The 18,568-nt window shown below is 47.9% G+C and overlaps 1 protein-coding gene and 1 long non-coding RNA gene across 3 annotated transcripts; both read left to right on the plus strand.

Moving 5' to 3' along the window:
• The first annotated feature begins 510 nt into the window (after nucleotides 1–510).
• LOC311191487 lies at nucleotides 511–2,653 on the plus strand. 2 transcript variants are annotated; one of them, XR_014617284.1, is made up of 4 exons: nucleotides 511–567; nucleotides 686–932; nucleotides 1,368–1,535; nucleotides 2,447–2,653. It is a non-coding gene; the product is annotated as an uncharacterized lncRNA (long non-coding RNA). The 2 variants fall into 2 exon arrangements; XR_014617285.1 differs by having other exon boundaries at nucleotides 535–932.
• A 6,867-nt stretch (nucleotides 2,654–9,520) lies between these two features.
• Nucleotides 9,521–15,380, plus strand: RAB33B (RAB33B, member RAS oncogene family; the record flags this gene model as incomplete). Its single annotated transcript, XM_084262691.1, has 2 exons — nucleotides 9,521–9,769; nucleotides 14,711–15,380. 2 exons carry the CDS (start codon nucleotides 9,521–9,523, stop codon nucleotides 15,152–15,154), a joined length of 693 nt encoding a protein of 230 aa, XP_084118817.1. The 3' UTR covers nucleotides 15,155–15,380.
• Between the last annotated feature and the right edge of the window lie 3,188 nt (nucleotides 15,381–18,568).

The following is an 18,568-nucleotide window of genomic DNA, read 5'->3' on the forward strand; positions in this document are numbered from 1 at the left end:
GCTTCATTGCTGATCCGTTCAAGAACAAAAATAAATCTTTAATTATAAACTCCACCAAGTTACTTGCAATTGTACTGGGATTTGCTTTCCCTTCCAGCCTTCCGAACTGGTTCACAATGTTGTACTGTGTTTTTACGCTCTTCTCTGGTGGTAGTGAATATCGAAACTGGCAGGAAGTCAATCGATGAATAAAAACGTTGAGTTCTGTTTGTAAATGAGTGCTAGTGTTTCCTTGTAGGCTTGTGTCTTCCTTAGGTGCCTACAGCTTTGTAGTAACCAAGCCTTTGACTAGTTCCCTTAATTCCCCGTTGTCCCCTTCCATGCTGATGGGTTGTAAATTGGGGTGGGGTGAGGGGTGTCTTGTGAAAGGGAGAAAGATCCGTAGGGAAAGGCTGTGGCTTCCTTTGAGTTCGGCTGGAAAAGAGCCACCTTGGCAAGGAGCTGTTTTTCCTACCCAACAAACTGATCTGTAAATACAGAAATACCCTTTGCTCTTTCAGGCTACAAAGGGCCAGTCTAGGGAGTTAGGAAATGCTCTTACCGAAGGATTGAATAGAAGTGCAAGAGGTGAGCTGGGTGAAGAAGCATTTGCTATTTACCTCAGGTCTGATGTGGGAGGAAGAATAATAAACTTCGTTAGCTGCCTCTTCCTTATCCTTAAGCCCACAAAGTTTTCCTGACCCAGGATCCCTGGATACCTCGGGGTTATGACTGGTCAGCAGACACAGCAATACGGTAACGCTGATGAGCCGAACAGGAGTGCCCAGCTAGCAGCTGACGCGGCATTGTGATACTCCGTGGTGAACGTGTGCCTGTCAAGATTACCTGGAGAAAAATGGTGTATCTGCTGTGTGTAATGAAGAGCAGCTCGGATTAACACTGTCTGCAGTGAGCATGAAGGGCTCCAGGGCTTGCAGGGTCTGCATTTTGCTGTAAGTGCTGGGCAGGGGGGTGGGACAGGGAGCATTGGACATTGAGATTCTGGAGTGATTCCAGCAATATTCTCACACTCACCCCTGTGGGCATGCAAGGGGACCTTGTTGTGCTAAGGGCTGCTTGGCACACATCAGGCCCTACTGAAAAACAGCATCCCCTAAAAAAGAGCATGTTTTCCTTATACGTGTCCTTGGTAATTTCATGTTTCTTTTGTGAGAGGAAAGGGCCGTTACCCATTGGGAACGGCCCTTGAACTTCCAATACTTCCAAGGTTTACCCTTCCATTCTGGGAACAGCACCTCACGATTGTCTGGAAGAGGACTTCCAAGTGCAGAAGATGGGAGGAGCCAAGGCAGCCTGGCAGTTCATTATTTTATCTCTGTACATCTGTCAGGACTGACTTTTCATCAGCGCCTCTCCATTCCATTCAGGTGTAAAGGATCTTCCTACCATCATGCTTCTGGAAACTTCTGAAGGTCAACAAGCAACACCAGGAAAACAGCACCTCTCTGCAGTCACACTGTCCCTCAAAGCACTGCAGGGGGGTGTGTTAATTGCCCCTTCCCGCAGCTGTCACACTGCACCGGGTGCTGCTGGAGGTAAATAAATATTCATCTGAAGCCAAAGGAAACTGTTTGGCTCGTTGTACAGTTGGCAAAGCAAGGTCAGGGTTCTGCTCTCTATTTTTAATTATTTAATATGTCGTATGTAAGTTACGTTCTTGTTTGGATCACTTCTGTGATGCCTAAGATGTTGTGAAGCAGGGGAAGGAGGCATCCCACCTGGTCTGTGCCTTAGCTGTGACGCAGATGAAGCAGTCAGTGGACTTGGCTCCTACATCTCCCCTTCCTGCAGCTGACCCCACGGGCTGTGTAAATGCTTTTTATTTGGGAGGAAGGAAAGGTGAGCAGAGACGAGACTGTCGAGCAGCTCGTGCAGTAAGACTGGCACCTTCATGGTAACTAAGTGCAGACTGTGGGCTCGTGAGGGCTTTTTCTCCTGACCTTCTCAAAACCGAGGCTCTGTTCTTTGAGGAGCCCCACAGAGATGTCCTATCTGCCCCGAGCGTAGGAACAGCTCCCTTTCACCAGATGTACTTTGTACTGTTTCCTCACACAAACATGGTGTTTAAACCCTTAAACACCCCTCATAATACATTAACCTGCTTTTATTAATTACGTGCTGTTTTTTCCTGCGGTTGTCTCTTTCATCCAGGAGTGCTTTTGTGAAGTCTTAGGAAAGTGTTGGCTTCTGGGTGTTTGCATTTCAAGCTTTGGGGTATTTTTTTACTCCTAGGAACCATCAGATGTTCATAATTCTGCATCTCACTTGCTATATCAATACGTGTCTTAAAGAGATGTAACTGGGAACTGTATTTACACATTTGCACTGGGAAAACAGCCTTGACCTTACTGCGAAGTAAACGTGTTTGTGCTTTTCAGTTCCTATTTCGTCCCTCGATGAGCATCTTTTCCACCACACATCCTTTACCTTCCCTTTAATTTTGCAGGACCTCAGTGATGGAAGGATGGCTACTCCCTTCGTTTACATTTTTAAGCTGTTTGACAGAACTGGGCCAAGACTGCTTTGTGCTGCCGAGTGTCACATGCAGCAGCATGGTGGGCTGTCCTGGGAGCCACCCACCCACCATGCGGCGGTTCAAATGCAGTGGGCTTGACACCTACCCCGCTCCAAAATAAAGCACAGGAAGAATGTCTCTTCTCATTGTTTTATTCTATGGTTTCCACTGCAACCAAAGCCGTGGGGGGAGAGGAAAACCAAGTTTACGGGGTCCAGGGAACTTAATGGCCTTAAGCTGCCCCAAGGGCAGGTTCAGATTAGATGTTAGGAAAAAATTCTTCACTGAAAGAGTTGTCAGGGCCTGGAACAGGCTGCCCAGGGAGGGGGTTGAGTCACCATCCCTGGATGTGTTTAAAAGACGGGTAAATGAGGTACTTAGTAGAGAACAGGAATGGTTGGACTCAATGATCTTAAAGGTCTTTTCCAACCTAGTTATTGTGTGATTCTGTGAGCAGCTGCTCTCGTATTCCTCCAGCTCTCTCCATTCCCTTTGCTGGAGATCTGCTTCCCAGGGTGGGGGATGCCCTTGACAGAGGTGAGCTGGAGTCGCTGTGCAAGGGGGTACATGTGGCTAAGGGGGGAAATCTGCTGGCAGAGAGCACAAAAGGATGCAGGACACTGGTTTTGACACAAAAAAAACCCAACCCAGTGAATGAACTTGAGAGTGGTTTTGTTGCACTGAAAAGAGACCTGGGAGTAAAGTCGTTCTCCCTTTTGGAAGTCATTGACAGGTACATAAAATGCACACGATACCATACAGTCACCTAAGTTTGCCTTCACACAGAACCCTGGAAGAGAAGGAGAGGAGAAGCCGTGCACCACAGCTAGGTTCAGGCTGAGGGAGCAGCAATGTGAGGGTGCAGCTGCAGGCCTGGCTCTGCCTGGATCTGAAAAAGGGTGGAAGAGCCTAGTACCACAGGAATAAATACAAAGAGGAACCCCGAACGCAGTAAGAAATGTAAACACCTGATAGCGGAAGAGACATCTCAGGAAGCCACTGGGAAAAGGACAAGTTTGCTTTAACAGTATTGCCAGCTGCATGGGCTCCATCTCTGGTTTTTTTTCCTTTCCCTGTGTACGTTATAAATTAGTCTTCCTGGTGAGATGATAGTATTTTCGGTAACACGAATACATTATGGCATTTGTTTTCTAGCATCCTTTCATATGTAGTCCTCTTGGGAAGCAGATGTGTGCGGCTGACACCCCAATGACTGCTGTTCCCTCAGAGGACACATCCCGGAATGGAATCCTTCAGCACAGCTGTGCAACCACGTTCCTGGTAAAGAATCAGGTTAGTCAGCACAGCCCGTTGAGTTTTCCAGCCTCTGTATGGAAACCAAAGCTAGGTGCAATGTTTTGGGGGATGCTTTGGGGTGTTCTTGGAGGAAAGGGGAGGAGCAGAGAAAGGGCTCACTATTTATAAAGGTAATGTCAATTTTACTGGAACCCCCAATCTTATTCTTGCTGAGAATAAAACTGATGTTGCTGATGTAAGTGGGATTTTACCACTGAATTGGGGACAGTTTCCAGTTTTGTTCATAGGTTGGATTGTTTATTCGGTGTTTTAATTAAAACAGAAGGAGGACGATGCCCTCGATAACAAAAGAGAGCCTGGCAAGAGGGCAAGCGTATTCTTGGGGAAGTAACAAAACTGCACTCTCCTATCATCCTCTTTGAAGTAAAACCTGTTGCCAGGAACTAAAACACACAATATATCCTCGCGTCCAAAGTGGGGCTCAGGGGCTCCAACCTGGAGCTTACGCAGGCGGGCACAGCGCTGGCAGGGCGCAGTTCGGCTGGATTTGCTCGCTGCTCGGGAATGACTAATCAGAGGCCGTGGCACGGACAAGTAAATATAGCAGCTTCGTGACATTTGATGAACCTTCTGCAGTGCTGCTTCGGGACACGCGAAAAGCCCTTGAGCACGGCACGTACGCTTGCAGGGAGGGAGAAAGCAGGGACGCGGCTGCTGGCTTAACGCATGGTTTGGCGCATCACAACGCTTCAGAAGAGCTGGTGCTGTCGAGATGCCCCCCGTTAGGTGCTGTGCCCCCCTTGGTTGAGGCAGAGCAGGGGGAGTGGGCACGGGTAGCCAGCGCTTCTATGGGTTTGGGGCGCGCACAGCCCACGTTTCGGTGATAACCACTGAGTAACGGGCCAAATGACCTGTTATTTCAGCTGCTGGTATCCAGGAGCGGCACGAGGTTACGTTTCCACACAGGCCCAGGCAGTGCTTCAAGCACTGAAGACGCCATCCCACGGGAGCTCCAGTTCCCATGGACAGGGATGTTGAGTGGGTGCTCCTAATTACACCATCACCCGCCAAGCCGCCGGCACTGCCTTTAACTCTAAGGGCCTGGGTGTTCTCTGCCCGCGCTGGGCAGGGGCTCCTCACGGTGGGGGATGTAAGGATGCTGCCAGACAGCAGCTGTGATGGTGCGACCAGCAGAGGAGGTCACTTACTGTCACCCGCGCAGCCTCAAGCGTGCACTGCCCTGACCATCAGAGCCCCGATCTCTCACCGGGCACGCAATGAGGATCAAATCCAGGTGCAACCCCGAAATGGAAAAACTCTTCTTTTTTTTTTCTATTTCCTTCAAGGCTCATAGTTTTTGATGAGAACAAGGGCACGGAAGCCAATGAGAAGGTCACATTCCAGGAGCTGGCAGTAAAAGCAGCTGTGTCAAAACTTCATGTCACTGCAAAGACTGGTGAGATGTTTGGCTTTGCGATTTCAAGGGGGTGTGTTAATACTTGTTTTTTTGATCTGCTTTAAGAACCTGCCATACAGGGTCCTTAAATCCCATCTCCCTTTGTTCCTTAAATCCCATCTCCCTTTGTTGCTGTGACATCTCTGCCATCCGTATTTTATCACATAAGGGAATATGTTTATGGGAGGTCAAACTCTTCTTAGGCATAGCCAAGCCTTACAATAGCAGAGTTTTTCCTTGCAAGGCCATGGGACTTTTCCCTGACAAAGTGGAGGACGCAAGGCCTCTCCCAAAAGGACAAAGGCCCCAGAGAAACTGTGATGTCAGGGCTACAGTAACTCTGCAGAAAAATTAAAAGCGTTTTTAAACTGCCCCTCAGTAAACCACCAGGATGATCCTGGAAACTTTTTATCCCTTCAGAGAAAAGCAGCATGACACAGTCTTATACTTACAATTCTTTCCTAGTTTATTCATTAACTTAAAACCCAGCAGACACAATTTTGAGATATTGAAGAGTTTGCATTGTCGTGGGACTGTCAAGTTAAAAATACGTCTCCAAGGGGAGACAGAAATACCCGGTCTTGAAATGCTGAGCGAGCCCAGAGACTCGCAACTATTTTCAGAATCCATTTCCTTCAGAAACTTGCACACCTGCTGAATAAAAATAGCTGTGAACTCAGGCTCTTGTACACTCAGTCACTGAGCACATCTGAACAGCCTATTAAAAGCACTTGTCCTTGCCAAAGAAGAAAACCAAAAGCCTTTTCAATTTTTATTTTTTGTCTCACTCAAAAAGCAAGAGTGGCCTGTACTGGTGTACTTCCGACTGAACTCTGTGGAAGAGCTGCACAGGTTGATCTAAAAACCCTTTGAACTATTAAGTGTAGTTGTAAGCTGCTCTTAGGTAGGCACAGCAAAATAACAATCATTCAAAAAGAGAATCCTGCAATTTTGTGATACACTTTTAAGTTCAAAATGCTTTAAAACCAGATTTTCTACTCTACAGCTGCTGGTAGAGCCTTTTAAACCAGTCACAGGATCAAATTTAAAGTAAGTCTTGAGATTGTTTTTAATTTACAGGTGAAGTGTATCGGGAGTATTTGTACTTGCGCAAAGGCAGATTGTCAGTGTTTGTGAAATCCCTCACCACAGACCAGCAGAAGTCCTGAGTGTGGAAAGGCAGGCTCCATCCTCCCCTTGCACCTGTAGCCTGAAGTTTGCTCTCCCCACCGCAGGCAGGAGAGCACACTAGCTGGATTTTTGCTCCAGCCAAGCTGGAAGTGTTACAGTTGTCATACCAAAACAACACTGTGTCAGTATTGCATGGGTTCACATACCCAAAATTCAGCAGGCTGCCAACTGGAAGCAGTTGTTTTGATGAAGCTCTTCACACCGCTCAGGCTATACCAGCCAGAAACACAGGGTGTCCTCCTGTGGCGCTACTGCAGGAGGGACCAGGCGCCCTGTACTGCTGGGCTGCAGAACGGGAACTGTGGGCCTTCACCGCTACGGGACGTGCAGCACACCCAGTACATGTCCTGCTACCCCTCAGCTGAAGCGTGGGGCTAGCAATGGACCAACCCCTGGTCACTGTGGGGCGGGTACGTGCCAGCCTCAGCCAGGCGTGAAAACGCTGCGTGTTCTGCTTCCCGTTCTGCAGGAGGCTCCGGGCTGGGTCCCTGGGAGGGCACTGAACACTGAAATTAGGGGGTTTTGGATCTAATGCCATCGGCTAGTCCTCCTTCCCTGCTCCGAGTCTGACCAGACACACCACTCTGAACCACAGAACACTCTCCTGGGAGAATTTTAGTCACTGAAGATGCATTCCCATCAGAAAGAATACAATTTTGACAAACTGGAATTTTGTCACACAGGCTGTTTTATTTTTTTCTTTAAATTTTATCCCCTGGATGTTCTCTGAAGCAAAGCGTGCTTTGTCAGTACAGAGTATTTTAGTTCTGTACCCAGAAACCCTGAGCAAAAGCCTTTATGTACTGTCCATGTCTGGGCTGCGATTTAAACTCTGCCCAGCCCACACCATGGCAGCGAAGGGCTTTCTGAAGCTGGATTCCCCCAGGACAGTCACTCTCCAATGGGAAGCACTAGCCAGTGGTGACTCTCAGAAGGTATTTACTTCAAGTCCATTCTGTCAGGAGCCAGTTGTGGTGTAGAACATCCCCAGGAAGGTTGTTCTGACTCTCTCTCAGCTAACGAAACAGGAACTGGGCTGGCTGTCAACAGTATCAACAGGCAAGTTCACAGGCCAGGTGTTGGGGCATCAGTGTACACACCCAACGGGTGAGCGTGCCTTCAGCCACCAGATGGAGTGTGGGTCCTGCTGCCTGAAGCCTTGGCTGCCGAAATAAGGATCCTAAGAGCTCAGATCTAATTATAACTCAGTCTGGCCCTCCTGGCGTTACCCAAACTCCGTTAAACGAGCTGTTGGTGGGCCCTGCCAAACAGCTGGTTAAGCTCTTCTTTTAGTGCGCCAGTCAGAGCTCAAACCGGAGCGTTCCCCACTAGAATTAGGATTTCTCTACTTCTTGAACCTTTAGGCTACAGATGTGCACTTGCTTGCTTGCTCCTCTGCCAAATGTATTTTATATTCTGGTTGCAAAGAGCAATTCAGTAGAAGGGAGAGTAGCAACTCCAGGGTGGCACAACCCCCTCGCCTTCCCCTAGTCTTTCACACCAAACAAAATCACTACTCCTCTTTAACAGAATAAATTATTTGACAGTGTGAATGATGGCATCTTGTCTCAGAAGAGGACTAAAGGGTAAAGCCACTTCTCTGCAGTCTTTGATTAGGTTGGTCCAAGGAGGGGGAAAAGGAATAACAACAAAGATGGGCATTATAATTAAAGTTGCTCTGAATTCAGGGCTTCTTTAGTTTAATTATTTAATCTAGAATATTGGTTTTATATATGAGCAATAACAGGCTGCTCAAAGCCCCAGCCTTCAACCACATGACAGCTGCTGTGTAAGGGAGCAATGATCCAAGGACCATTTCTTAATCTGTGTGGGCAGACCTCCCAAGCTGGCAGAGGAGGGGTCGCAAGGGCTATTTCTAGGAACATGATCCAAACCTTAAGATTCCTGGCTCAGCTATCAGTTTGCAGGACAGAGCCACCATTAGGGTTGCAGTTCTCTCAATTACCACCACATCGACATTTTGTTTACAGTGTCAGAGTTAATCTCTTAAAACATTTTGCTGGTCAATGCTACTTAAACCTGATGCCTACACCCTCCCTCTCTTAGGCTGGGCAAGTTTATTGACGGATTCTTAAGGCAACACCATGCCTCCCTTCTTACTATGAGATGCATCAATCACTTTTGGTCTCTCCGTTCAGGGATGGAACTTGCTGCCGTCTCATTGCTGTGAACGACAGCAGAACGATGTCAGGCTGGAGTGCGGCAGTGGCACTGGGGCTGGCCAAGACCTGCCTCCCCATTGCCATGCCACAGCCAGCTCCACAGCCAGCCTGCCAAGCAGTGCAGCCACCCCGCGGCAGCCTCGGGCCGAGGAACCGGGCAGCTCAGGGATGCCAGAGGGCTGAGGTGCTGTGCCACGCACCACAGGCCGCCTGGCGATTCTCTCGCAGAGAACCCAAAGCCTTCTGCCCGCAGCCCTCCTCTCATCGCAGGCCTTCCCGCCTCCGTCCCTTCGCCATCGACGTAACCGCTTCGCCAACCTCCGTCCGCGCCAGGCCGCGCCGCCCCAGCGCCCTCCCCAAGCGCCTGGCCGGGCGTGCAGGCGCACCCCGCTACTCCAGGCCCGAACTGCCGCTACAAAAGGGGCAGCAGCGGCACGGGCCTGGCCCTGCTCCTTCGGCCCGGCCCCGCCCCGCCCCGCTCCTCCCCTCAGGCCCGGGCGAGCGGTTCCCCCGTGGCTGAGGGGGACCTCGCAGAGCCGGCCTCGCGGCCGGGGATTGGCGGAGGGGCGGTCGGTGCCGCGCTCTCGCGAGAGCTGCTCGCGCCGCCGCTCCCAGCCGACGGGAGAGAGCGGTGCGAGGCGCCGTGACGTGTCGAGGCGCGGCGGGGCGCTGACCGGCAGCGCGCGCCCTGCCCGGTGGCTTCTCCCCGGGGCGGCGATTAGCGGGGCGCGCGCCCGTGTGGCACGCGGGAGGGAGGAGCGGCAGCAGCTGGAGGAGCGGGAGGAGGAGCAGCAGCAGCAGCAGCAGCAGCAGCAGCAGCAGCAGCAGCAGCAGGAGAGCGGGGCGGCCGCGTCCCCGTCCCCATCCCGAGGCGGCCCGCCCGGGTCCCGTCCCCCTCCCCTCTCCCCCCCCGGAGCGATGATGGCCGCTGCGGGCGACCTGGAGTCCTCGCTGGAGCTGAGCCTGACGGGCAGCGGCGCGCTCCCGGGAGGGCTGCCCCCCGCGCGCTCCCGCATCTTCAAGATCATCGTCATTGGGGACTCCAACGTGGGGAAGACGTGCCTCACCTACCGCTTCTGCGCCGGCCGCTTCCCCCAGCGCACCGAGGCCACCATCGGCGTGGATTTCCGCGAGCGCGCCGTCACCATCGACGGCGAGCGCATCAAGGTACCGCCGAGACGGGACGGGGCGAGGGCGGGGGGGCCGCTGCCCTCCCCGCCCCCGTGCGCCGCTCTGCGAGCCCCGGGCAGAGCCGCTGGCGCCGGGAGCGCTGCCCGCCGCGGCCTGGTGCCGGTCCCCCGCCGCCCTCTGGGCAGCTGCCTTCGGCCCCCGACCCGGCTGCTGGCGGAAGGGAACTGACAGGCCTGCTCCCCGGCTCCGGCATCGCGGGCGCTGACGGGCTGCGGCCGGTGGGCCTCCCTCCCTCCCTCCCAAGGCCCGGGCAGCCGTGCGCGGCCACCCGCCCCGAGGAGCGGGCGGGCGCCCCAGCCCTCCGGGCGGTGGGGTTGCTGGGCTCCCGTGTCGCACCGCCGTACCCTAGGAGTGCGATGCGATCGTGCGGCGCATGCAGCCCGTAGCCTCGGCCCTACCTGCCCCGCAGCGTTGTTCGGAGCTCCTCCTGCCTTTGGAAGTGTAATTACCGCGCGAGGTTCTGCGGCGAGGAAATCTTCTTGCCGTGGGTCAGACCTTGGCACAGCCTCCTAACCAACAGTTTCTCCTCAAAACAGACCGCTAGACAGGGAGATCTCTTACCTGCCAGCGACTCAGTGTTGGCTCTTCCTGGTCTCAGCAGCTCCTCACCTCCCAGAATTTCTGCTCCGGCTTTTATCAAGGGTCACACTTAATTGGCTTTAACTTCTGCCGTTAGGAGTGTTCTGCTTTTAAAATGCCCCAATAAGAAGTCGAACTCTGTTCAGCAGTGAGCCGCTGCATCAGTGACTGCAACAAATTGTCATTTGGATTTTTACCTTCATTTTTTTTTTGGCTTCTGTACAGATTAGGGCGGTTTTTAGGCAAATGTGGTATATATAGAACTGGACAGTAACAGGTTGAATACCTAGCTCACATTTCACCATTGGTTTTTAGTGAAAAATTGGATGGAATGGAAAATGCTCTCTTGCCTTCTTTGTGCTGTAAAGCAAATTTTAAAAGTATATGAAATATATCTAATCTCCTTGATATATACATACGTATTAGCGGTGATCTCATTTGCAGATTAGCCTCCTAGCTGCTTTCAGATGCAGTCTGTTTTCTAGGAGTACCGTGGTTTTAAACAGAATCCCCTTCTACTTCTGTGGTATAGTTTGTTTCTGTGAGCGAAGTTAATAAATGATACGTAGAAAATGAGTAACAGTACTCTTGTAGTTGTATTTTCACATTTGTTATCACCAGGCTTTGTAGTTGCAGCTTACAGTCATGTAGCTGAAAGCTATGGTTTATCCTTGCTTACTTCCTGACTCAAGAAATTGCAGAGAGCACATAAATCCATGGGTTTTTTCTTTTTCACTTCATGTCCTTCTTTTCAACTCAAAAGAAAAATTAGTAAGAGCATTCCTCTTTTTTTTTCCCTTTATAAAACCACCAAGTAGCACTTTTTTGGCTGCTAGCTGGAATTCAGTACTCCCTGGTCTGTTGCTGTCCATGGCGTAAGAGAGAACCCCCCCAGCACCATCTTCCTGACTGGCGTTTTCACCACCCCTGGATTATGCCTGGCCTTTGATGGGGAGAAGTGAGGAGGAATATCGCCTTAACCACAATTCTGAGATGCTTCACATAGGTTGTTGTGCCCACGTGTTGTGGGAGGTTGTTTTGCTGTGGTACCTGTCGAATCTAGTGGTTCTGGCTGAGGGAGACGGAGAACTGAAGGAGGCTCTGTGGAGACACGCTTTCTGGGAAGTTCTGTTTCTGCTTTAGAAGGGATGAGCTTTATGTCTGGATTTGGATTATGCTGTTTGTCACCAAGTACGCACCAGTTTTTGGTTTTTGCCACCTCTACTCAGTCGTCGTCACCCTTTGAGCTGGGAGCGATAAGCTCCAGCAGCGCCTATTGATCCAGGAAAGAGAGAAGCTCGGCTGAAGCGAAGCGGTGCTGTTCTTGCTGTGCGCCGAAGGGCTTGCTGAGCAGAGGCGTTTTTCCTCTTTGTGTTGCAGGAGGGCATAAAATAGTGGCTTCTCTTTCTGTCTCCCTTCCCCCAGCCAGCTGGATGGTCATTCTTGTTCTGCTTCAGGACTGAGGCTTCCCTCGCAGCTGGAAAAATGCAGTGTCATTGACAGGAACACAAGCACAGTTCTTCCCGCCGGGGTCTCCCGCACAGGAATTGTGTAGAATTCCAAGACAGGGGGACGAGTGTATTCCTTTGTAGCTCGTATGGTAGGCTAATGCCTAGATGTGATGTACAAATTAACCTTTTCAACAAATGAATCTTTTGCGTTCTAAATTTTTCTCTTCAAAAATTGCCCCAAGCATTGAAAATGGAAGAAACTGATGTTACTCTTCACTGACCTACGTTAAAAGAGCAAAGGATGAAAATGAAATTCAAAGAGGAAAGTCTGAACTTCATGCTCGTGCCTTTGAACCCTTCAAGGGTTTGTTTCCCTGCATCTTGTAAAACAAGACACAGTTTGCCATTTTACCTTTATGTTTTTAGCAGCATCATATAAACCGTGCATGCTAAGGGAGCCCTTGTTTAGAAAACAGCCTTTCTGGATCCACAAAAAGGAGTCAGGAGGTGTGAGGTGATAGCTGAGCCGATGTATTTAAGTGCTGTTTGCCTTTCCTAGGGAGTGTGACAAAGTGATCCTGTCCATGGTTTTATTAGCTAAATTATGCTGCTAAACCAGACTTTCAAATTGCACATTTTAATTCTGTATTATAAATCATGTGCTCTCTTGAAGATAGACAGTATTGAACTAATGATGAAGTAGTAATCTTAATTCATTAACACATGTCTATTAATGTGAATATTTTCAGTAGAGCAAGTATTTTTTTGGTGTCCAGAAATGAAACGGTCTCTTCAAGCTCACCTGGTTAGAGGAAAAAGACCTCCTAAAGTGTGAAATTACCAATCTTTGGGGAAGGATTTGCCGCTCAGTGCAAATGATTCCATGGCAAGGGTATTAACATATTTAATTTGAGATAATACCCAGCAATCTCGAAGGCTGCATAAATAAAATGTAGGAGGAACTGTAATTGAAGCTTAACTTGGAGAATATGCAAACCTTTAATTTCCCCTTCTGCACCAGAGGCTGGCAGTACACTTGTGGATCTGTGCTTAAGTGAAGCATAACTGATTTCTGCTTTGCAAATGAGGTGGGGAGAGAAGTGTGAACTCAGAGCTGCCTGTGAAAATGAGCTCTCTCTTTAAATTTATTTGATATGGCATCTTCTAAGATAATTTATAGTGATTCCTTAATATCGTGTTGTCGAACACAAGGATTACTTCAGTCTGTGCTGCTTTCTTCTCTCTAAAGCTGTCAAATTCCAAATTAATGGAAATTTCCAATGAGTCTTCTGACTTTATCGTGTTGTGTAAGTGCATAGAACTAATAGTATCTCTCATCTGGGTAGGCAAATTAATCTTACCCAAACTTAAGTGCCTATATTTAATCTCTCTCAACAGACCATGGCAATGAGAAATGGGTATATGCTCTGAAATGAGATGGATTGCAGCTGACTACTGTTCAGAGGCTAGGGCAACTTGCCTTGTTTTTCTTAATAATCTGAGTGACCCTTTTAGAAGCAGCACATGGATCTTCCTAAGTCTGTGGACCAAACTGCAGATACCTGCACTAGACTGTTCTGTTGTTCCTCTGTAAATTCTCAGTTTCCCTGGTCAAACTCGTAACTGCCATTTCCATCTGCTCTGATCAGAGTCTTTCTTGAGGATGGGTGACCAGGTTATTTCAGGAAAAGGCACATCACCCTGAAACAGCACTTGCTTGTTTTCCCTCTTCACTCTGTCACACTAGTGATTCATAATGTCCTATGAATGACTTGTGAATCTGGATCGTCATCCATTTTAACAATTTCCAAACTGATGAATTTCCTACTTATAGGAGGCGCCTTAATTTAGCCTTGTAGGTGAGTTGGGTCTGACTGCTGGGTACTGCAGTCCCATGTCTCCTGGAGACCAAGCTTGTTAAAATACCACTGTGCCCAGCAAGTGCACAACTCTGCAGCATGCTGCGTGCATCTGAGACTCCCAGGATGCCGTTGTACTGGGATGGTGGGCACATTTAAAACTTGTGTTCACTGTTGTTTACATCTCCTTGTGCCTCAGGGCTTGTTTTGTTTCGTCCTAACCCACACCTGAGAAGTTTGAGGGCATTTCGGTCCTCCCAGATGTTTTCTGGTCCCTTGCACTGAGGAGGCTTCAGTTTGGGGTAGAATGATGCGTGCCAGCAAACAATAGTGTCGTGTTCAGCTAACAGGGGGGTTATGTTTTAGGTTGCTTTGTTTTTTTCCTCTGCCCCCTTTTATGCATGTTTTGGTACCACAAACCACAGGATGGTCCCAGTTTAAGCGTTAAATGAGCTTAAGGTAGAGAGATTCATCACCAGAGGGTTTGCTTCCAATAGCTCCACTAAGAGGAAGGCTTCTTTTGTCCTGCTTTTGTTGATGTTGTTGTTGTTCCTGGGTGATTTGACTTCTTGCTACCTTTATGTAGTGCCACAGTAGGCAGTTAACTTCATGCTAGGAACAGCACTTTGGGGAAGATGACATTATTTTTGGCAATAAAAAACCTGGTGTCAGCTAAGAGTTGTGCTGTGAAATACATTTTTTTTTTTCCAAATAAAAGCACTGTTGCCAAGATTTCGGTGTTTGCTTTTGTAAAAAAATCTTAGAGAATACATGCTCCGATAAACTTTCAGAAATTCAGGCTTGTGATTCATAATTTCCTCCTGGCTTCAACAGTGAGCAGTTTTGAAAGGAAAAGTTTCTGAAATTGTATAAAAGCAACAGTTTTCTCAGCACAGTTTATGATTAATTCAGCAGAGTGGGTTTCTGTGATTGTGTGACTCCCCTAGCTACAGGTAATTCATATTATTTCCCAACATGAATAATAAAACTTTCTTTTTTTTCTTCTCTCATTGTCTTTCCCTTTTCAGATCCAGCTATGGGATACGGCAGGCCAGGAGCGCTTCAGGAAGAGCATGGTGCAGCACTACTACAGGAATGTCCACGCCGTTGTGTTTGTGTATGACATGACAAACATTGCCAGCTTTCACAGTCTGCCGTCCTGGATAGAGGAGTGCAAACAACACCTCCTTGCCAACGATATACCACGGATTCTTGTTGGGAATAAGTGTGACCTGAGGAGCGCTATTCAGGTTCCTACGGACTTGGCCCAGAAGTTTGCTGATACTCACAGTATGCCGTTATTCGAAACCTCTGCCAAAAACCCCAATGACAATGACCATGTGGAGGCCATATTTATGACACTGGCTCACAAGCTTAAAAGTCACAAGCCGTTAATGCTTAGTCAACCCCCAGATCGCAATGAAATACATATAATGCCTGCACCAAAACCTGCCATGACCTGCTGGTGTTAAACCACGCTGTTATCAGCTGTCACCTTGTCTTGTTTGCAAACAATTCAAAATTACAGTCTTGGCAAAGCTCCAGGTTTTGGTAGCAATTAGAACGAAATCTCTTTGGCACTTTAATGTGGTTATTTTATTTTTTATTCTGGTGTAGATGTGCCCATCTCATGTCCTTGCACTTTGTAATCGTACTTTCTGAATTACTCAAGTTTCACTATAAATATGGGGGGGGGGGAGGAAGTGAACTTTCAAGTGAAGTTTTGACAAAGCAATTCCACTCAAGCTCTTGCTGCCTGAGATCGTTTTCGTTACTTGTGTTAAGGTCATCAATAGTAAGCCAGTTTGCTGTCATTCTTGGTTGCTACTTGCATTGGAATATTGTAGGAGAAATGTCATGTGACAGCTGGTTAGCTTGATTTTTGGGTTAGCGAGTGGGGAGATTTTTGGTTCATGAAGGAATATTTTGTGACCACTAGCAAATCGCTAATTGAGCGCGTCCTTATTTTAAAAAGAAACCCCAGGACTGTCAGATAAAGTTTGGGCTGTCAGTGCAGGTGCAAACTGCTAGCTTTTGGCCTGTTGTTCTGCTGTAAACTTTGTCTGTTTCTTCATGGCATCGGGAAGAGAATTAACAAACTTGTCCCTACCTCTGGACCATTATTTGATACTTGTAACTTCATTAATTTTTAACAGTTAGCATGTAAAACTAAACTATGCATTCCTCCTTATGGAAAGTACTGTAGCGCAGGATGTGGGGTGAACTTGGGACTGTAACTCCTCTGACCTTACTTAAAACTTCAGCCTGTTTCTAAGGACGCTGCCTTCGAGTCAAGTGTGCGCGGGTAGGGAATGCGTTGAGGTGAACGGAAGGTGAGGTTGGCAGAAGCGGGCTGGTTTTCAACGGGAGGGGGTTCTGAGGCTCTCACTGATGCTGAATGTTTTTCAGATACCTTGAAAAGGCTTTTTGCAACCAACTTCATATTTCAGGGATGGAAATGCTTACGATGAAATGTTAGGAATATGGGACTTCTTTAAAATACCTCTGAGTACAAGGTAAATTAGATCTCGAAATATGGAGAAAACCTCACAAATACGCCATCTGTCACAGGTTTTTGAGCTAAAACCCGCTTGTGTTGTGTCATGGCTGTTCTGTTGGGCATCCTTGGCATGACTAACGTGAGTTGGCTGGGTCAGGTGGGAAATTACCCCTCTAGAACCATCTCCTGTGTTCTTGCATTCACAACCGTGCTATTTCAGTTCTGCCTGAAGGTCACAGTAATAAAAATGGTGCTGGGTTGCACGCCGTTACGTACCGCGAAACGGAAGCCGTAGAACACGATCTGTGACTTCATTCATACGGCGTGCCAGTGTTTGGTGACTTAGCTGTTGAAGGCATTGGAGTAAAAGTGAAGGAGTTTGATCTGCAGCCTGTAGGTAGCATGTGATGCTGACTGGAAACTAAAGGGAAGGGCCGGTGCGGAAGCTGCCACCCTAGTGATCCCGTTAGAAACAGATTATTGAAACGAAAGAACTAATACTCTGTGAACTGTGGTGATTAATAACACGTAATTATATTGCAAATTATAATGACAAAAGAAAAATGCGTCGGTCTCCTCCTACATGTAGAAGGAGCATTTGGTTTGGTCTAATGTGATTACGATATTTAAAAAGAATCTAAACAAAATGTAATTGTTTTATATTTTTTCCTGTATAAAGCTGCTACAACTGTGACAGTAATTTTGCTTAGGTAGCCTTTGTTAAAGGGAACTTTTGTATTCACTCTGAACCTTACATGACTAGGATTTGGTTTACAGTCCTTTCAGAAACAATCAGCTTTTTAACACTAGTGTCCTTAATGATTTTTTTTTTAAAGAAATTAAATATATGTGTATACTATTGTAAATAAGCATGGTTTACAGTCCTCTTGGACAGTTTGTTTTTCACTCATGTCCTTAATCCTTTCTGTCAGAAGGCTCCCTCTTAATTATTTGTATAATAAGTATGTCGGCAAGCATTCCTTTTTTTTTTTTTTTGTTTAAATCAGAGTGAAGAATTCCAAAGTCAGTCAGGTTGGGGGTTCAGGTAAGGAAATTATCTAGCTACAATGTTACTGTTAGATTTTTGTATCAAACATCTGCAGATCTGTTAAGCTTTGAGTTATTCACAACCTGTAAATAAGGGCCCTCATGTCATGAAACTCGTGTGTAACCAATGTTTAAGCGTGTGATCTTGTCTTCAGCACAAAGCATGTTTTAATGGTTCAGCCATAAAAGTAATATGATCCTTAACACAGGACTCGGTATGCTTCCTGGCTTTCAGTGGTGATGTTCTCCCACAGAGTTGATGTCAAAAGTACTGAATACTTTGTATATGTATTTTCACCTTACCAAATTGTAAAGTTGGATTATTTTGTATGTGTCGGGGGGAGGGCAAGACACAGTCTCAAAACCCTAATAAACCGGCTTTGCCCCAGACTGTTATCACTTGTTGTCCATGATTACACTGAGAAGGATGACATAATTTCTTATGCATTTAAAAAACAAAGAACTCCCCCCCTCCCCCCCAAAAAAAAACCCAACAAAAAACCCAGGGAGGAGAAGGTTTCTAGTTTCTGTACGTGTGGGTGACAATTTTGTGAAAAAACTGTCACAATAGTTGGACTGCTGGCAGTGCTTTCTTTTGAGGGCTCTGAGTTGCTTTGGAGCATCTGAAGCACACCCCCACCCCCCGATGCCTCAGAGGCATGCTCAGCATTCATTTCAGGTTCCAGAAGAAGGGGAAGTGATACAACAGCTATAAAACTAGGAATTGCTGACCCTTGAATGCATGGCAATCTTCTCCATTCCTCTTCTCCCGTCTCCCCTCGTGGTCAGAAGTAAAAGTTGTTAACTTCACACGCAGGCAGGACCTTGTTACCTCACTGGGTAACACTGGGGGTTTCTGTATGTGTGCCTACACGTGCCTACGCTTGTGCACACACGCAGAGCATGGCTTCAATTGCAGTTCACTGGCTGTTGTGTAACTCTTGAGCCCTCTCCCCACAAAGGACCTCGCACATCACTTGTGTTATTTACTGTTTCATATTACAAACATCACCTTGGGAGATGTTTTTGCACCATTGTGGTCATCGCTGCTCACACAGGCTGGTACTTCTCCTGAAGGTGTCTGTGGAGTGTGTCTACCTCGTGCTGTGGGACCCTGTGGATGACACTATCACTGGCACCACACAGTTGTGAGCCCCGGTCCTCACCAGGCACTAGCTGCAAGGACGAGACTCCCAGCCCAGGAAGGCGAGAGGCCAGCATACAAATGCTACGTATGTCCTAGTACTCCTCATGATGCTGTAGCTGAGGGGCATCAAAATTTGGGGGGGAGTGGGTGTCTGTGTACTGTAATTTCCCCAAAGCAAAAAAACCATTGCTG

The sequence above is a fragment of the Gallinula chloropus genome (assembly GCF_964237585.1).
Source record: "Gallinula chloropus genome assembly, chromosome: 4".
Taxonomy (NCBI): Eukaryota; Metazoa; Chordata; class Aves; order Gruiformes; family Rallidae; genus Gallinula; species Gallinula chloropus.